General features: G+C 38.2%; 1 protein-coding gene across 2 annotated transcripts in view; it reads right to left on the bottom strand.

The window, feature by feature from the left end:
* grap2a (GRB2 related adaptor protein 2a) overlaps positions 1-15,544 on the bottom strand; it is a 23,343-nt gene extending 7,799 nt beyond the window's left edge. The window contains exons 1-5 of one of the 2 annotated variants that reach the window (XM_005739969.1): positions 15,121-15,544; positions 7,987-8,121; positions 7,817-7,908; positions 6,699-6,818; positions 1,803-1,998 (exon numbers count right to left, since the gene is read on the bottom strand). In XM_005739969.1, the coding sequence (XP_005740026.1) occupies positions 1,803-1,998; positions 6,699-6,818; positions 7,817-7,908; positions 7,987-8,064 (486 nt within the window). In that variant the 5' untranslated portion in view covers positions 8,065-8,121; positions 15,121-15,544. The remainder of the gene's footprint in view (positions 1-1,802; positions 1,999-6,698; positions 6,819-7,816; positions 7,909-7,986; positions 8,122-15,120) is intronic. The other variant, XM_005739968.1, reaches the window with a different exon arrangement.
* Between the last annotated feature and the right edge of the window lie 6,500 nt (positions 15,545-22,044).

The following is a 22,044-nucleotide window of genomic DNA, read 5'->3' as shown; positions in this document are numbered from 1 at the left end:
GTGTGTGTGTGGGTGGGGGGATATATGTGTATTGAGAGTGTGGGGAGTGAGTTGGAGGGTGGGGTGGGCTGCTTTTAACTATGTAAAGCACTTTGTGCTACATTTTTTCTGTATGAAAAGTGCTTTATAAATAAAGATTGATTGATTGATTTAGTTTCTCAGGATTTTTACAGTTTCCCTCCATCACTTTGATGTGCTCACATTAAACCACCTTCTTAGCTTTCATTTCCTCTTCACACTCTTTTACATGATCAGTCAAGGGGGACAACTGGTCACAGTTCTGATTTTTATCAGTTAATCATAAACTAAAAACATACTCTATTATTTTCATGTATTTCCTGCTCGCTCTCTGCCTGAACAGGCTTAAAACATTACAGCTTTCCTACAGCTTAGCTTTAGTGATAAAGTGATCATTCTGCTTTTTTCAGTGGCTTCAGATAATCCTCCTCGCATGTTCGTTCACATTCAGGTGCCTCACTTTTACAGCATCTCTTCAACATTAACAGGCCTCTATTAATAATAGGGAGGGAGGCATTGTGAAACTGAGCACATTTATATCTCTGATTCAGTCTCAGTTTCACACCTAACACAGTGGCTTAAGTGGTTAAGAAAGAGGCTTGAACCAAAGCAGCAAATTCTAGAGCGCAACTATGAAGTCTGTGCATGAAAACTGCAATTCCTCTAATGGCCAGTTAAGGCTGCCTCCAAATGTGGGTCCCCATGTCAACAAGTCCCGCTTTAGAAGAAATAAACATTTTACAGAGTGGTCAATAAAACAGTTTTGGTCTTTGTGGATAATTTCAACTGTGCATTCAAAGGTAGTTAGTGTTTAAAATTAGCTATAGCTGCCGAGCTACAGTATGGTGTCGGTGCCTTTTGGAACATTTCTACAGGAAATAATGTGAGGCTCAGTTAGGACAAGAGAAATTCTCATATTTGATTTGCCTTAGCACAATTAGCTCATATTTTTTGTTAGCCTTAGCACAATTAGCTCATATTTTATTAGCCTTAGCACAATTAGCTCACATTTTATTAGCCTTAACACAATTAGCAGGTACCTCTGAGTCCAATTTGCTAGCATAACAAACTCATATGTCCAAATATAGAAACCTCTGGCTCCAAAAAAACGAGCATGACCGCATCCAGCACACTAACGCTGAGATTTCTAAATGTCAGCTCTGTAACCTTCATGTGTCATCATGTTTATACACAGTCTATGATTTGAAGCCAGTTGGGGACCCATGTGTGTAGAGTTCTGTCTGCACAGTTTTGTTTTTAGGCTTTTCCAGCTTATCCTACCATCGAAAAACAAAAGCATGCTAGGTTATCGTTGCCCATCTTGCACCAGGACTTCACCAGGAGTTCTTCTAAAGGTCAAGAGGTTTAATAGAAGAGTTCAAAAGCTTCTCTGCAATCAACATGTAAAAATGTTCTTTTGGAAAATGTCATCGTTGGAGTGTTTGGCATTTAGATCATCATCATGGGTTATCGGTTTTATCAGTTATCAGTCATGTTTTCAGTCTATTAAAGACTAATTTTCCCTGATTTTGCAGAGCTGGCTTCAAATAGTCTTTGTTAAAAATGTTCTCAGTATGACTAGAAAAAAAATTCTCATTACACTGAAATTTAACACGTCATTTTTTTGCCTGACACCTGAAATGTGGTTTGACCTTCTGCAATACCACAGAAACTGTCACATCATTTATCCCATTATCTCTGTGTGACACATTACTGTATGTCTGCTGCAAAATGTAAAATTTATAATCAGGTTTTGATTTCTGTAGATATGCTCGAGGCGTTACCGGCTGGGATGGGGAGGGGAACCCTTTGCTGTCGTTGAGGCTGCCATCGTTGAGGTAAATCACCCTGCTTTTAGAGATGGTGTTGGTTTTGTAGAACTCCACCAGCTTGTTGAGGGAGGTGAACTTCTCCTGCCACAGGAAGTACTGGCCTTTGTTGTCCCTCATCACTCTGAAGTGCTGGACGTCATTCTCATGTCTGAGGAGAAGAGATAAAGATTACATCTTTACTATCCATGGCCCACAGACTAAATAACTACTAAATATCAAAAGGTCATTTTTAATTACACAACACTATGTGGATAACATTTCAGGGTCAGAACTAACCGCTTTGTAAAGCGCTTTGAGTGCCTTGAAAAGCGCTATATAAAGCCAATCCATTAAAACATCAGTTTTTGGCCCCTCATACAGCTTCAGTCTGGCTATACTTTTACACTAATTTGACGGATCGCATCCATCACATCTACTTCTGTTCAGATTTATATGCAGCAAAGACCAAACTGAAGTAAATCAGGTCTTAAAACTGGATTAGAGACAAAGGCTGAAAGGTCTCTCCTTGATCATATCAGACTTCCAAATTGAAACAAATGTGTGATTGTGTAAATGATGTTAACTGAAATAAAATTGAGTAAACAGAGTCTTTCGTGGCCCTTTATTATAGAGAGAAAACCTTGATGTACTAATCCTGGTCAGAAGCTCTTATAAAACAGTGCCCTGAAAGAAGGAGTTGAAATTTGTTTAATTTCTTGAGGTTTTTTTCTGCTTCTCATTCTTTTCTAAAGGGAGTGCGCAAGAACATCTACATAACAGACGACTCCCTGTTTCCTTCATCCCACTGGTTCCTCTCTCCTTATCTGGATTGTCCTCTGCTGGTCGATGCACAAAACAACAACATCAAACAAAAACTCCCTCAGCATATAACTGGGTCAATTTATATAGTGTAAAAAAAAGTAAATCTACTCAAGGCACATAACAGGCCTAAGAGCACTTGAAGTGTGGGTATTATTTATTTAAAGTGTGACCAGCGTTTTCACCACTATGAATCATACGGTACTGTATGTACAGTGCTTGTGATGTGTTGCTGACAACAAAAATTCAGCCAACACCCAGGAAGCAGCCAATTTATAGTATAAAACTACCACCCAACTATACAGAGGTCATACAGAGATCTACAGCTGAAGTCCCCTAAACTTCAGTTTCTTTCCAAATTATGTTTGGATGACTAAAGCTGAGGCACGGTGGTGTTAGCATCATGCTCTGGTGCTAATTTAATGCCAATGGTACATTGCACAACATGGATGTAATAATGAACTTAACTACTATACAGTTAAAACGTGGGCAAGATTGAGTGCTCCAAGAGAACAATGATCCCAGACACACATTAAAACTGGTTTTGGAACAAATTTGAAGAAACTCTTTCAATTCTTCGAAGAACAATGGTCGAATATCCAGAAATAATTATGCCAGAAGCTACGAAAAGAGTCTGGTCGAGGTGCAACTTGCTAAATGAGATTAAACCAAACATTAGTGTGGCTGAATGTCCCTGTAAGTATACTTTTGAGTCTGTGTGGATTGGAGAAAATCAACAATAAACTTAAACTTGTGCACCCAAATCACATTTATTACAGTTAATAAAGATGTTTCCGGTACAGTTATTCCAACCATGAAAACGAACAGTTCAAAGAAATCATTAAAAGCCCCAAATCACCATGACATTGATGCCAGAGCACGAGTGTACGTAAACCTCTGACCACAACATTAAAAACCCATGGACATACTAAAAGACAGCACCTGTTACTGGTTACTGAAAAATTTAAATACACGAGTCTTGAAACCATTTAGGACTGGAGATATTTTGCACGGGTGTTATAAATAACATACGGCACGACAGTCTTTCAAACTGTCCCGGCGGATCCTGTAATCAGAGCGCTAAAAGGAATCATCTGCGCTGGTGGTCTGACAGACAGCGGACACGAGAGGATAAACTGACTTCACCTCTGCCTCGCTTGTTTATTCTGCAGCTGCCTTTGGTGATAAAAAATAAGAACCTCCAGCGAAAGAGGAAAGAGCTCAGAGGGCGTGACACTGCAACGCCAAAATATTAGGGAACTCTAACTGATCTTTTAGTAGATGTTATCACACTTCCAGTTTAAAAACAACCTATTTATTTTCTTAAGCACAAGCACATTAAAATAATTCAAACAATCTAAATGTCAATTTGATGATTTTCTTGACTGTTTTTTTTGGTCTACAGAGTGCACAGACCAGGGGTGTCCAACTCCAGGCATCAAGTGCCAGTGTCCTGCAGGTTTTAGATCTCACCCTGGGTCAACACACCTTTATCAGATGATTAGTTACTTATCAGGCCTCTGGAGAACTTCAAGACCTGTTGAGGAGGTAGCTTAGCTATTTAAAATTAGCTGTGTTGAATCAAAGATGCGTCTAAAACCTGCAGGACACCAGCCCTCGAGGCCTGGAGTTCCTCACCCCTGACATAAACGAAGTACATAGATTTTGTGTGTCACTTTATGCTGGAAAAACTATACAGCAGCCTTACATGAATAACTGTGCAGCCTCAAAAGTGCCAAAATGAAATAAGTAAATACATCACCAAAATATTATTTCATTAAAACTGTAAATAAAAAATGTTTTAAATACATAATGAATTAATTAAATTAATTAAATTAATTCTTAATCCAAATATCAACTGTGTGTACATTTTCAGAAAACTTTCCCTCTGACCTCTCACCTTGAGGTCGAGGTCACTGAGATTCGAACTCAGGTTTTCAGTAGATACACCGATGGTATCAGTCGCTTTAATCTCCAGTTATCGCATTCACAAACTCTGGTGTCCATGTCGCCTAGCTGGCTACCCGCCCACCCAGCAGGGTGACGACAATACGCCATCAGGCTTTTATGGCTGAGGCGTAAAAAGGCGGTAAAGTACTCAGTGAAGCTGTGCACAAGTGTCGCCAAGTGTCAGATGTTATCAACCTGCCGTCTCACTCTGAGCTGTCCTCCAGTCCTGACTGTACTTGTCACGCAGGAACGAGCAAGCATGAAAACTCAAACTCTTTATACTTAGTATGAAACAAACACTGACCAAAAGCAAAGCAAGGCTTTGACTAGAGCAGCTTTAGTCCCGCCCACTGACTTTGGTGCTGCGGTTAAAGATAAATAAATTCATGCAGCACAGCATGCAGTACCATATTAACCACAGTGAATAGGATTTTGACTAAATAAATCCACAATTAATTAATTACACTTTTAATTAACTGTTTGTTTATGTATTTATTTCATTTTGACACTTGTGGTGCTATGTCTATGTTGGATGCACATAAAGCACAGCTCTAAAGGATACTCTGTTTTATTTGTGTGTGTTATTCTGATTTATGAGGTTAAGCTACAAAATTAACCTCATATTGTATTGAAATAAGACTTAAGTATTAAATAAGACCTGAAACTAGCAACTGAGACCATGAACCATGTTCACTGGAGTTACAGTTCAAGTGACAAGTATGGTTATTTTTTTCATTAGCTCGTCTTTTCGCAAACAGACGAGACTCCCTCTGCTGGCTGGGAGAAATAATGCAGATATAACGTACTTTTATATTAATCCGATTGGCCTGTTTCATGGGAACTGTAGTTGGACCAAAGAGACGGTTTTGAAAGTGTATAGCCGGTTATGGTTCAAACCAAAATGGTTACCAGGAGCAGTGGGGGTTGTGGGATAGGTTAACGGAGTCGCTGTAACACTTTAAGATCCGAAGTATAAATCTTCTGTACACAGTGAATATGCATCTGTTTTTAATGACAGTGTGGTCAAACAAACCCTCGGTGTTGTGGCTGGTGCCATCCATTGCAAAATCTTGGTGTTTATTAGTTACCAAAGTTGGAAAAAGGAAGTTTGGTTTCAACTGAAACCCAAGATTCGGCATTTTTGAATGAGAGTGAAACTGGTCTCTACCACTGTCCATTCACGTGACACTCAAACAGCACACAGAGCTGGAAGTTTAGCTTGAAACCATAAACTACTAATAAAATAGACAGCATCATCACCCACAGGTTTCTGGACATATTATTTTGAGTTACGGTTTTTACAATGTTAGTTTCTTAGACCATATTTAGAAGGTGTACGGTTAAGTTATCATTTAACAGTATTGGGAGATTGACTCTCACTTGGAGCCAGCCGCTTGGTAGAAACATAACATAAACGAAACTTTAGCATCTTCCCTTCGTTTACATGACACATAAAACCGGTCAATACGAGACACCAGCAGACTTTCACCGCTGAGCCAAATGAAAAACTTTGTGATTGGTTTTTATAGCACAATTTTTATAACACATTACATGGTGCAACTAGTAATTTTTTCTTGAATTAATCATTAAAAATCAAGTAAATGTCAAAGAAGAGCAGAAAGGTAATCAGAAATCCAAAGTGATGTTTTCGATTGTCTCATTTTATCCAAATTCAAAGACGTTCAGTTTACATTTTTAAAGAAAAAGAAGGTAAAACATCAGGTTATGTGATGAGTTCTTGAAAAACAACACCATTTGGTTCTGGATCTGGATCTAGCCCCGTCTGGTCTATATGCGAAACAAATGTAAAAATATTTCTTTACTGTTTTATGAACTAAAAGAATGGATATCCAGTTTGATGCTGGTTGAAGACGCTGACGTACTAATATGCCTAGCATGCTGTCAAAGAGCTGAACAAACAGAATAAGTGACTCGGTAATATTCTATAATTTACTTCCCCTTTAACTGTCAAACCAGATGTTGACTAAGCATAGTTAAACATGCTGAACATCAGCATGTAGGCACGCTAAAGTACGCATTTAGCTTCAGCATAAATATAGCTGTGAGCCAAACTTTAAGACTTCCCATTGCTTTACTCACTTGACAGAAATGGAGAAATCCCCCAGGGAGGTTTGGCACCCTCGGATCAGAAACTCCCCGACAGTTTTGGACTTGAGTATGTCCTCTGCAGCACTGCGACTGGCGTCCTCCTTAAACCACCTGCACACAGAGGCCACAATGCTGCTGGTTATCTAAATTAAGTCACTCACACTTGTGCACAAAGCGGCCAGGAATCGTTACAAAAGTTTAAAACCAAGAATGAACCAATGTTGCTTTAGTCGTTTTTATTTGCCCTTTATTCATACCTGTAATCCCACTGAGGCTCAATGTCTCACTCACAACAATAAAAAAGCTAAAATTGCCTAAATCTTTTGGTTTGTTTATACTGCTGCTTTTTTATGTTTGCCCGAGTTAGAGTTATGCTCTGTTTTAGCCAATCAGCCATAGTTTCACAAACAACAAAACCTTTCAAATGGTAAATGGACTGGTTCTTATATAGCGCTTTTCTACTCATCTGAGCACTCAAAGCGCTTTACACAACTTGTGCATTCACCCATTCGCACAAGCACATTTTTCTAAGTGCTTCATAGCTAACATTCACACACATTCATACTCCGATGAATGCATCGGAGAGCAATTTGGGGTTAGTATCTTGCCCAAGGATATTTGGCATGCAGACTAGGGGAAGCCAGGAATCGAACCACCAACCTTCCGATGACCTGCTCTACCACCTGAGCTACAGCAGTCTTTTACACGCCGTTTGGCCTAAACTATCCTGTAAGAATAAATTTCCCTGGGTTAAGCCAAACATTTCGTACAAGAGTTGATGTGAACCCAAGTCTAACCCTACTACAAGCTCTCACAGCAGTTTGTGCAAAAATTATGAAACTTAACTGAATTAATTTGTGTTTCTCGACACTGATTTTAACCGTATTTTCACTTCTTGTCCACCAGGCCCCTCGCTCCGCCTCTGTTGTTTCGTGTCAGTGCGCACACACTGAAGATTTTCCACTCAAAGGGTAAAAGCATTGGCATCGTGAGTCAATTTGCAGCTCACGCCTCAGTTCAAGACCCCCACAAAGAAATGATTTTTACACATCCATTGGATTTTCAAAAGATATCTGTTTGTAGTTCAAGGCTGTAGGTCCCTCTCTTACCCCGGAATCTGGAAATCGATGTAGTTATGTGGTACAAATCCTTCCCGTCCATTCATCTCCGCCTTACACCAATCACCTTCAACGTTTATAATCTGTTCAAAAGCAAAAACAAAACGTGTCAAGCTGGAGGAAATGGAAAACATGCCTTCATTATCTAATCATATACTGACCTTTAGTAAATCACCCTTTCTGAAGCTGAGCTCCTCGTCCTCTGTTGCGATAAAGTCATACTTTCCTGAGGCTTCCATTGAGAAGTTTCAGGGAGGTTTAGAAGAACGTGAAGGAGAAGTGGCAAAGGGCTTTTTCTGCAGGGATGAAGACAAACACCAACACAAGTTATGATTTACAGGTTGTAAAAATACAGCTGACAGCAGTGAAACTTGAACATGCAAACCAGACAACAGCATTTTATTTAAACTGATAGTGTGGTTTGTGTCTGTCGGAAGCCACAAGAGCTCAAGCTGTTGTAAATGTAAATGTTAGTTATTATGCTTCCATCACCATATACTTATGTTTGGACTACAACAGAAACTCTAATGATGCGTATTTTATTTTCTAATAGGTTTCAGTGTGCACCCTCTGCCTGGAACCAACCATTCAGTCTTGTAGTGCCGAGGTATTTTTAGCCTTTTGTGCTAATGAACTCAATATTTCTTATGAGACATTTGAAATCACCATCTTGGGCTCTGGTATACTTATACACAGCTCGTAATTTATAGGACATGGAAAGGAAGGACAAGGGAATGACATGCAAGGAGTAAACAGGAACTGGAAAACTTCATTTGTCGTCCATTTTTACATTATGGAGAGACACAGACGCCACTTCTCCATTCCCTGCAGTTTATTTAAACGTATACAGAAAGGATGAGAAGACAGGGGTCGACGCAGTATTCGAGAAAATGCAATTCTCCAACGAAGGAGCTCTAAAACGTGGATCTAATGTTAAGGATCTGAATCCCATGACAGCAGTTATCATCACAGCTGGTTATTTTATTTTCCCACCAACGTGAATAAAACCTTCACTTGTTTGTGGTTACAAAGTGAAGGATGTGGTAAGCTTTCGTGAAAAAGCTGGCTCTATCGTTGCAGCTGTAGAGCACTTTGCAACCTTACACAGTTCTGACAAGAGACACAGAGCTGCATAACACCCGATGCTGATATTAACCTAGCAAACAAATGCCACCTGTTAAACCACACACAGACTTAAAATAAACTTTAACCCTTATAATGGTTTTTATCTTTAATAATGAACAGATGTCTGAAAACTGACTCAAATTCAGATGTAAAAAACTTTAGTTCCTGTTAATTAGACTAGTTATCCCAGGCCAGCGGTACTTTTGCAGGTGCCAGGGAAGTATGTAAAAGCCAATATATAGGAGCTAGGTAACCTGAAGCAACACACAAAAAGGTGTAGCTAAAACAGTGAATAAAAAGTTTAAAGTTTACTAGATTAATCATTGTAAATCCTTGGATTAACAGCTAAAGTAATCCAATGAAAGCCAAAGACTGCCAACTACATTTGGCTGATAAAAAACAGGAATTAACATGTTAAGTAGTCGAAAAAGTGTACCTAAAGTAAGGAATTTTTAAAAAGTACAATTGTTGGATTAAATGCTGAATTAGTTATTTTGAAGTCAAGGATTAACAGCCAAAATAGTCAGATAACAATCCAGGACTAAAAGCTGAATTATTTACCTAAAAGTTATGATTAATATATGAATTAGACAAAAACTAAACAGGGCTTAACATCTTAATTAGCCATATCAAAATCCCAGATTAGCAGTTGATTTACTCAACAGAACGTCATGGAACAGCTAAAGCATCCCAGTAAAAATCAGGGATTAACTGCTGAATTAATCAGACAGATTCATCAGTTAATTCAAAACACAGGATGGTAATAAGAAGGATAATAACAGATTCGTATAGCACCTTTCAAAAATCCAAGGACACTATACAAACATTTGGTTAAAGTCATGGATTAACAGTTGAATTGTGTTGCATTAAAAATGACAAATTAACAGCTAAATATAAATCACAGATTAACAGTTAAAATATTGAATATTTAATTAGTCGTATCGCAGAGCACAGCGCACAGCGTCATATTATAATAGTTTTATTACACAACACATAACGGTTAGACATGGAAATTGTGAAACAAGGGAGGCGGGGGTCCTGTACTTGGGTGGTAGCTGAGGAGTCACGTGACACATTTCTCAGTGATGTATGCACGTAACAGAATATGCAAACCGTTACAATGTAACTGAAAAAGTAACAGTAAAACATTTGTTGAGCTACAAAGTGCTGTGATGTCACACAAAGCCGCATCTTAATTTTTGATTATTTTTCACATGAATCGCATGCGTCACACAGTCTTGATAATGTGGATCAGATAACGACAGTATGAGAAAAGAAACAGCATAATTAATCATAGCAACAGATAAAACGAATGCACGAATAACCCAGATTTTAAAAAATGGCAAATGATGATTGAAATCAACAAGAGTGCAGAAAAAAAGAGAACTGGTACCGGTGTATGATTTTATTTGTAGGTTTACTTGATCCGAAAAGAAAACAAGTTTTGTGGAATTAATTTATGTCACAAGCAACATTAAAGGTGTCACTAGCTGAAAGTCAAAGGATTTCTCAGTTGGCAGCTTCGGCTCGTCTGTTCTCGCACTTCTTCCTCTCTCTCAGACCCTTGGGAGGAGATAAGAGGAAGAGTTGCAAGTGATGGAAAAGTACCCTAAACTTCTTCTCATGTGTTGTTGTATCAGGTCTGTTAGTTCAGTTAATGCCTTGTTTAGTTTTCATCATTTTAAAGACCCTGTTATTGATTTCTTTTTTATAAAATATCTGAATTGTTTTAGATTAAAAGCCTCAGCTTATTACGTCACAGCTCACAAGTCATCTTTGCAAGCCTTGCTGCTTAAATGCCAATTGAAAAAGACAAATACCTGCGAGGATAGCAGTAAAAACTGCAAAACCCATTTTAATGATTGAAATGGTTAACTAAAAGCTATGAAACATAAGCTGAAGTCCTTTAAAGATATGGGTAAACAGCTGACATCCATCAACAAAAAGTCACAGATTTAGACCTGAAATGATGAGCTTACGGTTATGGACCAATCCTTGAAAGATTTGGATAAAAACAACAGATTAAATCTTGCAATGGTAGCTACAACACAATCATTCAAACTATGAAATGAATAAGCAGTAATGTGCAAACAGTAAACTAAAATCTATTCTATCTCATTGTGTATTCAGTATCAGTGCGGGTTTAGATTACACAACAGTAACCAAAGGTTGTCAGCTGAAACTGCTAAAAATTGTGAACTACCAGTTGAAAAACTCTTCTTTCAGTAATAAGTAAAGAGTTGCGATGGGTAAAACTCACAGACAAATAGTTGAAACCTTTGGATTGACAGCTGATCACAGCCACAGATCAGACGAGCGGTGAAACATCTTCAACTTAAACAAGTCCACTCGCTTTCTTTCCAAGCTCCTTAGACTGAAGTTGAAAGATTTCTCTTTTATTAATGGTATTGGGTAAATATTTAAAGTGGCTAAAAAAAGAGCAAAAAGTGGACACATAAATATAAACACTGTACCTCTGCTGCTCTGTAGTTCCTGCTGCAAATACAAGCTTGATGCTGCCTACTTAAACAGATTTTTGTATATGTTTTAATGAAATATTCGGAACAACACCGACGGTGTGGCAATCAGGACTGCTTTAGTGAACCTGACGTGCTGATTTTGGACAAAATAATAATATTTTTTTAATATGAATGGTTAAAAGGATTTTTAAACAGAATAAACCAGGTGAGTTAAGATTAAAGTTAATGAAGGCTCATTTTAGTTAATCAAACTAACTGTCCATTAAAAATAAATAACAGGTGCAATTCAAGCTGTTTTTAAAGCAGGCTGCAGCTTCAGGAAACCCCCTTGTTATGTGCTGCACAGCTGAAACACTGACCAGTATGCAGCCAGGGCTTTGTGGTTAGAGTTTGCTAGTACAGTTTCAAATATGCCTTAAAAGCATTTCTATACTCTTTTATTTAGACAATCAAAGTTGTCGTCTCTGCTGTATCAAGTTTGGTCATGGTTTAAGAGACTGATTCATCTGGGGATTATTTTCTCAATTAGTCTGAATTTATGTGGCCTAAAAATGTTTCAAATGCCATGTTTTGCCAAAAATTCACATTATTTAGTACTAAAGAGGGAAAACAGAAGCATTTCAGAGCCTCAAACTCAGTAACTCCAGCTGCCACAAGCATTAAATGTTTCCATATCTGAGGCTTAAACTGGATAAATCCCAGCATGTTGTGCTTAAAAATAACACTCGATTGCTGACCTGAATTAGTTTAGAACTTAATTAGTGTCCTTTTCAGCATATCCACCAAGTACTAAAAGCAAACAGAAGGCTGCACGCATTTGTTCAGTGGTACTAGCAACCAACTGCAACTTTCAGAAGCGTCTTTCTCATGTTGATGCACCTGCATCATAAACTGCCTCTGTGCAGCGACCCTTGCAAATGCAAGAGTTCACACCGGTGCTCTGAAACTTCTTAGATTTCACCAGCAGTGCAGAAGTCACTGACATCTTTCTCTGAATTAAAAGTTTCAAAAAGTAAAGCTTTAACTTTGCTGGGATGGTAAATATATCACTGGCTTTTGATCTGTCAGGTATCCTGATGGGTCATCACAATCATCTTCAGTAATGAGGAAAACAAACAAAATCATTTTTATAATCTAAAATTTTAGGGCAGAAATTTGCTGCTTTAAGCTTCTCAGATGTAGATGTTGGGTCAACGCGACTTTCGGACCTTTAAGGTACGTGGGAGATTGATTCATATTTATAATGGTTTTCCTCAGCATTGCTTGTTGTGTGCCCCGTAAATAAAAATGACTTGGGAGAAATTACATGCTGCTCAGAAATCCTTTTTACTTACAGAAAATGCCACTAAAGTACAATTTACGCATTTTTAAAACTGTCGCACATCATGATCAGTGTTTCAAAGGGGTCAAAATGTAAAACATGAATTTGTCGTTAACCCAACATTTGCACCAGTGCCTATTAAGGAGTTCAATATGTAGACATGTAGAGAAAGAGCACACAGCGTACAATCGTTACTGGTAGTTAAAGCAAAGAGGACTGCAGAATGGGAAAACTCCAAGTAAAACCAGACACAACAATATTAAAATCGTTCACTAAATCTAGTGTAGAAGCATTATTAGCTAACCCAGGAATACGTTCCCTGTAACAGGATGCATCAGATGTATAAGCAGTTGTTCATTTAAGCTCGCTTTTAGTCTTTTTTTCATCATTTTTAGGAGCCAAAACTAAAAAAAACATCAAAAAAGCTGTTTTGTTTCACTTTCTTTTGCTTTTTATATTAAATAAATGAATGTTTTACATCAAAATTCATATACGTATTTAGATTAAACTCTTTAGCTGAACCGCTTAAATTTTAGTTTCCACGTGGTGCAGCATTTATCTGAAGCTCTTGAGTAAAATTCAAAATAAATTAGAAAATAAATAAAATGTAAATGTGAAATTTCCCAGTCCAAAGTGGCACCTCTGGGCTGTCTAAATTTGGGATGCAGCTTTGATACTAATCCAGTACTGACTGGGTAAGCTGGATCATTCATACGTCATAACAAAGCTCTGAGGAAGCTAACAGGTAACAAGGTGCTTCACGCTCGTGACGCCGCCTTTTTTGTATGTTTGCCAAACACGCAAACGTAACCACAAAAGACCTGAGTCACTATTTTTCGCTCGCTGGGAAACTTATTGCACTTCCAGTAAAATAACTAGATTGACATGATTTCACCTTAGTTATCTCTGTCTGCTCCACTCCGTGTGCTCTCGCAGCGGCACTGAGAGCAAGGACAGGCCAAACTAGCATGACCATTTAAAACCATTTAAATTCACTAAGCACTCACACTGAGCTAAAATCGGTTTTATATTAGCCCCGTTTCCAGTGAGGACTACAGCTCATTAATGTAACCCTGCTATCAGATGGTAACTGTCATCAGCAGACACCCAAAGTTGAGGTATGATTGTCAGAATGGGAACAGGATAAGGTTGGACTGGTGGATCAATGATTTGGAAAAAAAACATCATCAAGTTTATGGAAGTTTAATTAGCTGTAAACACTGTGATTACATTACAACTTCTCTATAAATGTTCTCATTTGTCAACGCTTCATACGTTTGTTGTTTAACCGTTTTTAACTTTTCAAAGGGCCTCTGTGTTTTCCTTTGATGAATTAGCAACTAATACTTAAAAAATGAGAATTTTAATAGCTTTCTTAAAAGCAGAACATGATGCAAAATTGCCTAATACACCTGACGCCACTTTTATGACCCAATAGTAAAAAGCAGTTCAGTTTCAGTTTTATTTGTCATATGCAAGTTAGCACAGGGTCAACATTGCAATGAAATGTGTTTGACGAGCAGCAGTCACTCAGCAGCATGGTACAGTAGAAGAAAATATAATAAAATATAATAAAATAAAATGATTATATATAGCAGCATATATAACTGAATTAACAACTGTTCCTTTCATTTTTCATCTGGATGTTCTGTTGGATTCACATTCCACAATTGAAGAAACAGAATTTATTCCACTTTTAGTCTATTTGTCAAATAGAAAGTGGCTCCTGATGCTCATTCTTTCAACACACGCTTCATGCAGTGTTTGCAGAGGAGGATGTGACCACCACAGCTCGATTAGAGGAGATGGAACAGGCCTCTAACATGAGGTCTGACCCAACTGCAGCCACAGAAGCAGCTGTTCACAAGTCTGATGAATTAATGTCAGTTATGAACTAAGTACACGCAGGCCCTCTCTTTTTCTCACCAACAATAGCTTTTATAACCACTTCCCCAAAGCTGGGGGTACTCTAAGCATGCAAAATGGGGAACAAATAATCCGATTCAAATAGATCTGAGAAACAGGCAGAAAATGCGAGAAATTCTTACTTCAGGCGTGAAGATCTGCCATGAGTTTACTGGCACTGACGAATAACCAGAAGATGTCAGAGCCTCAAGTGGAGTTCAGCCTTAATTAATGAATTCAACTGAATTTAAAAGGCTGAAAGAACGAGCTGTTGGGTTTTATTTGCGGGAATCTATCTATATTAAATTAAAAGACACATTTTGCTTTTCAGCGACTAACATGAGAGATGGAGAAGTGAGAAACTGAGAAAAAGAGGAAGAGCAGTGAGCAGGAGCTGACCTGAGTCTTTTTAACAAACAGCTTTTTCTTTGAATATTTCTGATATTTATTGTGGTTCGGCTTACCTTTCCTCCCCTCTGGAGTCGACTCAAACTTTAGACGAGTTTATTCTAAGCCTGCCCGCTTCTCCCTGCGCAGTTTGAGCGCAGCAGCATATTTTAAACTTTTATCAAATGCAGGAAAAATCTTATTAAAGTCCTGTTTCTGTGCTGAATGAAGTTTCCCCGACGGGTCAGTAGAGTGAATGAAGTCGACTGAGGACGGAAGATAAACACGCTCAGCGTTCGTCTGCAGTCTGCGGTCTTCGCTCTGCTGCTGCAGCTGCACCAAGAGTGACGCCTTCCCTCCAACTTCAGTCCACCGTATCAAAATAAAAGCCACGGGTTCCGCCGTGTCTTCTCTCTGTGTGGTTTTTTATTATTTATTAGATCCCAACATTAAACCAATGAGCTATTGTTACTATTATTATTAGTAGTAGTATTTAGTAGTTATCACAGCAGATCATCTGCCTCCTTCACCACGTCCCCCGTTTTCCTTCTCTCACCCCAACCAGTCGCAGCAGATGGCCCCGCCCCTCCCTGAGCCTGGTTCTGCCGGAGGTTTCTTCCTGTTAAAACGGACTTTTTCCTTCCACTTTCGCCAAAGTGCTTGCTAATAGGGGGTTCATATGATTATTGGGGTTTTCTCTGTATGTATTATTGCAGGGTTTAATTTACAATATAAAGAGTCTTGAGGCGACTGCTGTTGTGATTTGGCGCTGTATCAATAAAATTGAATTGAATTACATCAGTGAATCTTCTCTGTTGTCTTCTCTTTTCCCTCCTGTCTAACAGCTCCAGCTTAAAAATCCAGGATATCCGCTACCCTCCTGTGTACATGTCCAAACCTCCAAAGTTGCCTCCAAACTGTCCGACCTGAGCTGTCCCTCTGATGTTCTAATTTCTGATCATTCCCACTGAAAATATTAACATCTTCAACTCTTCTAAACCTTCCCTTTCACTCTTGCTGTTATTCTTCTGTCACAAATTCCCAGTGAAAATCTTGGCATCATTAAGATTTGGATCAATTATTTATTTATTTTAAAAGTTTGTATGCATTTATGTTTTTTGAGCACCTACATAAACTACACAAACTTATGAAACATACCACACATTTACATTTTAAAGAAGGCTCCAGTTGCCAAGGTAACCCTTTAATGTATTTACTACCAGGTTATACGTCAATCACAGGTACTCTTCACTCTCACTGAGAGTCACTTCAGTCACTCAACTGCAAATACAGAAAAATCTATCTCAGGTCAAGCCCACTTTGTCTCACCAGCGGTTATTTCGCCAAGTGGCCAAATATCTTGTGATGAATCTCTTCTAATATGCAAGCATCTTAAGTGAACCCTAGTTTTTAGCAACCCAATTAAATTAAATTACTTAACCTGAAATCTGGACATCACTCACTGGTTTGATAATTTCTTCATCATACTTTTTTTTTTCAAAGTTTGAAAATTGGATAAAGGGAATGGTTGGGAACAGAAACTAAATATCTATGAGTTTACAATGAGAGTGAAACTTCTCTATAAATGCTGCGCCATCATATGATCCCTAGAAAGATGCTGAGCTGACATTTAGGGTTTAAACCAAAGAGCTGTCATCCACTGGCTTCTGGACTTTACATTTTAAAGACTCAGCGTCAATGTCTTGACTGTTGCCATGTTAGTTTTTAAAGGTAGAAGTGAGCATAACTGGAAAAGAAATTGGACTAAGTTATTAGTGCAGTCAACCACTCAGCAGGCAGCATTATTTGTCACTTACACTAAAATATTTCAATTTTTGAACAAACTGGCTGCACGGCTCTTCTACATAAGCAGACACAGAAAACACTAGAAATCAAAATGGACCTCCAACCTTTGTTTTCTACTCTGCATGATTCACAACTCAAAATGATCCTCCCCTCTTTAAGCTGTCTTTCTTCCGATTGGCTGCCAGTCACAAATAACAGCAAGTGGGTGGATAACTGTGCCTGTGGTTACCATGTTAGTGATGTCTTGACTATGTTATTAAGTGATTTTTCACATATTTTGGAATAAAACATTAAAAAAATACAGTTTTAATTTCAGTTCAGCATCACGTTTTGCACTTAAAATACCACATAACAGTCATACAAATGATATATGCTAATATCTTATTCAATGTCCTGCAGGTACAACACACTCAAGAATATTCAGATGATAAATGTACCTTGCAAACCTACCTGCTGAATAAATAAATCTTCAAAGAACTGCACTAATGTACAGTCCTATTTAAATCAACTTGCAGAGACCCAAAAGACTGAAAACCTGCCAGAGCACATGAAGAAATGAAGAAATAAGAAACGCAGATGCGTTCATCAAAGCAGGAGCGACTGTGAGCAGGATGCTGCTGCAACATTTGTGAAGATACCAGAATGGTCATAAGAAATGAAGATGGGGAAAATTTTACATTGAGTTCTGCTTATTTTCAGCATGGTAGTAGTTTATCTAAAATCTAAAAATCTAAAAACACAGATAATCTGCAGCTCTTTAAGGACTGATGTGTATTCATTAAAAAACAGGCTCCTTGAACTTCTGAACCCAGAAATCACAAGATCGTACATCTACACTGAAATGCTACATCAGATAGATAAAATAAATAATATTTAATACCACACAAAACACATAATCAGGTTTTGATTTAAAAAAAATTAGAACAGTGTTATTATGACTTTAAAAAAAAATTGTTATATTATTTACTTTTATTATTACAACAACTCGCATACCAAAATAATTTCTCAAATGTGGGCTAAATTAGCAGTATTATTATTATTTTTTATTATTATAAGCGGTACTAGGAGTAGTAGTATTTATTATTATTATTCATTTACAGAATCAACGGTCCACAATTTAAAAACTTGCTTGATGCTTACAGATCATTTTCCTACAAGAAGACTGAGGCTAATGTGTCCACAGCTGGGACCAGTAGCATGTCGTCCGAAATCCTGTGAGCACATATCATTTTCAGAAGGATGAGGAATTGAATTTAAATGAGAATTCTTAATTAGTCGTCAAATGTACTCCAGCAGCTACACATGGACTCCTCTGCAGTAAAAGTCTATTAGCTTTACCATTACTTTCCTTTACTACAAAGCTAATAGTAAGCTCTGGATCAGGCACTCTGAGCCAGGAGCACCATAATCATGCTGCTCCTGGCTCAGACTGGATTGTGGCTACCTCTCCCTGAGGAGGTCACTTCCTGTTAAAAGTTTTTCCTCCCCGCCATTGCCTGATCTCACAGGAGACCATCTGAACACTGAGACTGGGCTTTCTCTCTAATATTGTGAGGTGTGTACCTTCCAGTATAAAGTGCTTTGAGGTCACTGTGGTTGTGAATTGGTGCTGTATAAAGTTTTATTGAACTTGCTTTCCTGTATAGAATGTTCTCAAGCATGCAGCACACACATGGCTGTACAGTCTGTTCTGGAGAGAGAAATCTTACATGCACTCTCGCTTTACATGCATGAAACTTGCATAAGAGGATGTTTGGTTGTGCACACATCGCATGCCATCACCTCTAAATGTTCTCATCACTCATTTGATCTGTAAAAAAAAACTTATAAGACAGTTTAATAGAGTCATTTTTTCAAACATTTTTATCAACATAGTTATTCATATTTTTGAATGACTGCAGATGAACACAGGATGTGATCAATCAATGAAACTACACATTTACATAAGAAACTGAAATATGCTTTAAAAAGCACTAAGCGACACTAGACTCGCTTCTCTTTCATTTTCCTCTCTAGTCTTAAAACAGTCACATTATGTGCATTAGATAAAGATCAAATCCTGTTATCTTGATAACTGCTTGTCTTCTTATTTAGATGCTTCCTAAACAGTAAATGGTGAAGATACATTTTTATTACTCAGAAAAAGCAAAGAGAAAAGTGAATTCTTATGCATTTTACATCCCTGTTCTGTTCTTTGTTATGTATTAGATTGTTTTTATAATTCATGGCAGCGCTGATGTTTCTCCACCAATCAGTGACTATTACCTCAATGGAGTGTGTGTGTTAATGTTGATACAACAGAAAATAGTGTATTTATTTTAACGTTTTAATTAACTGCATGGAGAAAAGTGTCAAACACAGCAAAGTAGAAATGATGCATGTCATTTTTTATCCTCTTTATGTTTTTATGTTGTGCTTAAAAATCTGGATTTTGTGCTTTTCTAAAATTTGGTATGCACAGAAATTAAAAAGCCTTGAACCTGGTCTGTGTTTAATTTTGCATTATAAGTTTTTGATCTTTTTTTTCTTTCAGATTGTGTCATTTAGTTGATTCGGCACACGTTTGTTTTGTGTTCACTTACTTTCTGTGTGTTTTGCATCATCTGCAAAGTAAAACCAAATCAGACCATTTTATTGTTCTTTACACAGTTCAGACAATATTATTGCATTACTCAGGTTATAGATAAATAACACAGAGAAACAGCTATGTCATATTACTCAAAGTGCATCATGTGCATTTAGTAAGGAAGGTCCATTCATGTCCAAAAAGAATAGACAAAAGCACGAGTGACTTCTTCTCTATGTCTTGAATGTAATCCGGTTGCAGACCACAAACATGGCGGTCTTCTTCTTGGCCGAACAAGGAAATCCCTAAGTAAAAACAATCTACTAAAGAGTTTGATCTTTTGTGTGAATATTTGTAGGACTCGTTCCAGATTGTTCCAGTTTTCCACCTGGTTTGAACCACTGGTTTACCTGCAGTGTTAAAGCCTCGGTCAGGTTTCCTTCATTTTCCTCATTTCAGGTTTAAAACTGACCCAGAATGAAAGTAAAATGCACTTTATTATTCTGTCATTGTTGCCATGTGAAACATATAACTCTATTTCTATTCTTTTAACTGACATTTCAGTGCCATCTCATTAATAATAATAACTTTATTTCTATAGTGCGACCTTTTTAAAAAAGAAAAACAGAGTTTATCCAGTGCTTTAACAGAGAAGCAAAAACAATCATACAGAATATAAATAAGTATAAAAATGAAGAGATTTTGAGGCAGTAAGATGATTAATCCTATGCTGAGCTACACAGAAGAGTCGCAATTAAAATCTCGCTGTAAAGCCAACACTGGCATTAGTCATCTGTCATCACCGACACAAGCAGACATCTCTGTAATATTCAGCCAGAGACGGAGGAAAGGTGGTTAGAAATCAAACAGCTTCTTCCTGTAGCATGACAGGAGTTCCTCACTGAGGGACTCTGTCTGGCCAGCCTCATGCAAAATAAATGAGAAAACAGACTGAATGCATGTGTGCCGAGCTGCTCTCGGCGTGTCAGAGCTCACAGATCGCAGGAAGGTGTAAAAACGCAAGTCTGACCTGAATCTCCAAACCGCTCGCTGTGCACAGCAGCTGCAGGTGGATCACATCCGCCTCTTGCCCTGTTACTCAATACCACAAGATAAATACACAGTGTGTGTGTGTGTGTGTGTGTGTGTGTGTGTGTGTGTGTGTGTGTGTGTGTGTGCGCAGACACAGAGACAGACATTAAACTTGGGTTTGTTTAGAAATGCCACAGGTGCATGCAGTGGCCGACTGTTATTAACTCTCAGTGTGAACATGTAACATTTACATGTTTTAAGACCGTTTAAACTTGTTGGGAACGCACATTAGTGCAGCTTTTCTTTTTTCATTTAAAGGTTTTGTAAATTACTTCCAAAATGAACTGAAGCTCTTAAGAACTGCCAGAACTTTGTGCCCAAAATATCGGTGTACATGGTTGAAAACAGGCCTGGGCTCCACTTTCATGTATTAACCAATTTGTGCCACAAGATGGTGCAGTGAGTCAACCAGACCTGTCAATAACCTTCTTAATTACAGTCAAAAGCTGAAGCCTCTTGAGGACATGGAAGTACGGCTGAAAATAAAAATCAAAGGTTAAGAAAAAATATTTAGCACTGGTGAAATGCTGCCCCCTGGTGGAGTTTAAGGTAAGACTTGCACAGAGTGATTACAGAAAGTGCCTGCATTAACCCACTGACTGTATATTAAAGAAACAGCCAGTGCAGATTTGCTTTAAATGTGAAATCCTTCAAATGACCAGTTCAAGAAAACAGAAGATGGCAAATCAAAATTGCACATCAGTAATTTTTGCAAGTAAAATGAAGAAGTCACCAGTTTTCTGAATTAGTCCCTATTAGAGTTATTTGTTCCACACTATTGTATTTATACTGTCCCACTGCAATAATAGTAGAAATGTGAAACAGGAAAAAAAGCTTCAGACTTAAATCATTTGTTTTCCTTTTGGTGCTTGATGTCTTTAGATGCTGCCTCCATTTCTGTTTTTCTCTGTTAACTGGCATCTCCAGTTTTGCACATTTTTATCTAATGCTGGTGGCAGTTTGTTCATAGAGTAATTTATATCCTGCCATGAAATAAGAGTGACATTACTAAAAGCACAATATTAAAATTAATGATTAGGATCACCATTAGATAATGATTAACGCGTCTGTTGGTGAAGTATCTAAAGCTGTTGCTCCGCCTATCGCCTCTATTCTCTATGCCCACGTCAAGTGTTATGACACCGCCTTCCTGGCCTCTGAGAGCGTTGTGCCTCACTACAGTGTTACAGTAGAAGATGTGGCACGCCACACAGCCACACATTCTGGACAGTTGGAGATTGCGCACTAGGTCTGTGGAGGCGGCCAAGTCTGTGTGGACTGTGTGATACTGTCTGTAATCATTACTTGTTGTTTGTTGGGGTCTGCTGTTGAACTGAAGGTGGTTTATGAACCGGACATGATTCGGATCATCTGTGGAGGCACTGCTGCTCTGGACCTGCTGATTGTTGAACTGGCTGTACTCGTAACTTGTTGTCTGTGGAGGTCTGTTGGGGTACAGCCTGTAAGGGTTACTTGTTGTCTCTGATGGTCTGTTGGGGTACAGCCTGTAAGGGTTACTTGTTGTCTCTGATGGTCT

Source organism: Pundamilia nyererei, unplaced genomic scaffold (genome assembly GCF_000239375.1).
Source record: "Pundamilia nyererei isolate P.nyererei 1_Seehausen unplaced genomic scaffold, PunNye1.0 scaffold00095, whole genome shotgun sequence".
In the NCBI taxonomy this organism is placed as follows: Eukaryota; Metazoa; Chordata; class Actinopteri; order Cichliformes; family Cichlidae; genus Pundamilia; species Pundamilia nyererei.
This window is presented reverse-complemented; position numbering and strand designations above follow the sequence as displayed.